This window comes from Condylura cristata, unplaced genomic scaffold, assembly GCF_000260355.1.
Source record: "Condylura cristata isolate star-nosed mole 26May11 unplaced genomic scaffold, ConCri1.0 scaffold00015, whole genome shotgun sequence".
In the NCBI taxonomy this organism is placed as follows: Eukaryota; Metazoa; Chordata; class Mammalia; order Eulipotyphla; family Talpidae; genus Condylura; species Condylura cristata.
This window is the reverse complement of record NW_004567116.1, coordinates 5,522,444-5,524,867: the sequence shown is the minus strand read 5'-3', so window position 1 is coordinate 5,524,867 and position 2,424 is coordinate 5,522,444. Positions and strand designations below refer to the sequence as shown.

The window sequence follows — 2,424 nt, the reverse complement described above, 5'->3', positions numbered from 1 at the left end:
TTTTTTTTTTTTTTCAGGCTGTCAATTCTGCTATTGCTAAGTAGAAATGATTTAGTGACTGGGTCTGTTTTAATATGTAACTTAAATTTAAAAGAATGCTCTCGCTCCACTAAATAAATTTTGAGCCAATAACGCAAGAAGGGCCTGTTCATCAGTCTGCGCCGAGACCCCTGTCTTCGTCCAGTCCCCATCCTAGCTTTGATTTTGTTGGCATCTTGTGAATGTCTTCAGGTGTTTTTTCTTTAGTAACTGGGGCAGGACATCTGGAATAACCAGACCACAACATCTGTGGTGACTCAGTCTATTTATACTTTTTCGGGTGGTGAAAGAAATAGCAGAGCTGTTCAGCCTGACAAACTGTCTAGAAGCCAAGGATTTTGAGAAACTGCCATGTCAGCTTGGCGAATACCTCTTCTGCTCTGACCATGGAAGTGGGGGAGGGGGATCTAATAATAGACACTTGCAAAGTAAATTACAGACCAGACACATATTGATGGCCATCATCTAATCACATTGATTCACAAATATGTAGTAAAATAAAATACCTGTAGACGTTGGGCTCCTGGACATTGGTCGTGTACACCGGCTGCACCTAACACATATTACAAGTGACAGAGAAGGAAGATGAATTTTGTTATTATTATGTCCGTGTTTGTTGCCACTCACACTGGGAGATGTTTCTAGCTTATCTGTGAGATCTCCTTTCACAAGGCAGAGAAATACCAGCCATTCCACTGAGCAAGGCCAAATTCTAAGCAGATGAGCTGGCATGTAAACAAATAGTGGGCCTCTCCCTGCCTCCAAACACTGAAATAGAGGTGTCAGTCATCGTCAGGAACCATGCCACAAACAAAATGAGTCAGAGCAAAGCCCTTGAACCAGAGAGGATGGAGTCTAGGGGAAGAGGCTCACATGATTAAATTTGACACAGAGAAATAAATAACATGTGACACTAAGAGGACTTGGCCAGCCGTTCATTTATTTAGCACACGTATTTATTGAGCGCATATTTATGTATATGCCAGGGCCAGAAATGTAGTGGTCAAAAAACAAAACAAAGGCACTAAAACTGTCTCAAAAAAGATCAATTAACTAATATGTGAAATCATCCAGGGGGTGGGTGACCAGAAATGGGGGAGAGATGGCAATTAAAAATCCATGGATCAGGAAGAGCAAGGACATAGGGGAGGGGAGAAAGTAAGCAGACCACAGGGGTCACCGGTCTAGGGAGAAAGTGCCAGGAGCATTCGTAGGACAAGTGTCTTGGAGGCCTGTCTGTAGAAAGGGGAGTTTCCATGTTCACTGCCCCACCTAACGAGGGTGGGATTAAGCAGCAGGAGTGTAACATGGGAGTTATTTAACAGGGAAGGCAGGTGGGCTCACCGGACACAGGAAGCAGGACATGGGAAGACACATCAAGAAAAAAGGCCCACTTGCTTCTTGACTTTGGACTTGGACCAAGACGTGGGGCCTTGGAGGAGACATGTGAAGTCTTGGAGGAGACACTTGAAAGAAATGTGGCTGAGAGGCCTGCGGGAGGCTGACAGTGGCAGTCCTTACCTGGATTTCTACTTTGATTTGCTCCTCTGGCCCAGACTCGCCTGGCCCCTCTGGCCCCTTTCCTGTAGTCTCCTGCCAAGAGGCGCCTTCGACCTTTGGCAAGCTTTGGGCTCCACTTCTGGCCAACCCTGTTTGGCTGGACATTTACCCAGCAGGGGATGGGTAACTTTGGTGTTTTAGTTGGAAACTGATATGCTTTCTCTTTTTATTTCTATGCACATTAACACTATTAAAGTGTTTTCCACTAAATCGCCTTGGTCTGTGTGTGGATGGCTGGAACCCAATATATAATGCAAGTTAGGGGATCCCACGTTATCCTCTGTCATACACTAACAAAAGATTAGTGTGGCCTGAACAGAAAGAACCAATGAGATAGGTTAGGAAAGTGCATTAAGACAGTAAAGTAGGAACTAAAAGTAATTAACATTACATAATTTTGAAATATGTCTCGCTTGACCACAGCTTGGTTTTATTATAGTGGCAGACCTCTAAAATAATTCAGTTTCAAAATAAAACTTTTATGGAATATTCTTAAACTACACATAACGTTGATGATTAAAGCAAAATCAGACCTCAGATTTTAAAAAATCTTTGATATTGATTATTTGAACATTTAAGAATAGTACATTAAGTAATTGTTCTTGATACATATTCATGTTTGTCAATCAGTTTCTCAGCATTGTCTCTGGTAATGTGATGTGGACATTATTCTGAAAATGGCTTTTTCACTTGATACTGTTTTCATAAAAAGGCATCTTCTGCAAAGATGTATTTTATCGTTAACATACTTAAAATCATTGACCCTTTTAATTGATACCACTCTCTCTCCACCTTCATTTTTTAAAAACACCATAATTTTTTTTT

At 41.6% G+C, this 2,424-nt stretch overlaps 1 protein-coding gene across 2 annotated transcripts in view; it reads right to left on the bottom strand.

Moving 5' to 3' along the window:
- The window catches only part of LPXN (leupaxin), a 31,501-nt gene that overhangs the window by 18,697 nt on the left and 10,380 nt on the right, over positions 1-2,424 (bottom strand). The window contains exon 3 of one of the 2 annotated variants that reach the window (XM_004682756.2): positions 546-592. The exons of the other annotated variant lie outside the window; for it this stretch is intronic. Within the exon in view, the coding sequence (XP_004682813.1) occupies positions 546-592 (47 nt within the window). The remainder of the gene's footprint in view (positions 1-545; positions 593-2,424) is intronic. 2 annotated transcript variants of the gene reach the window in all.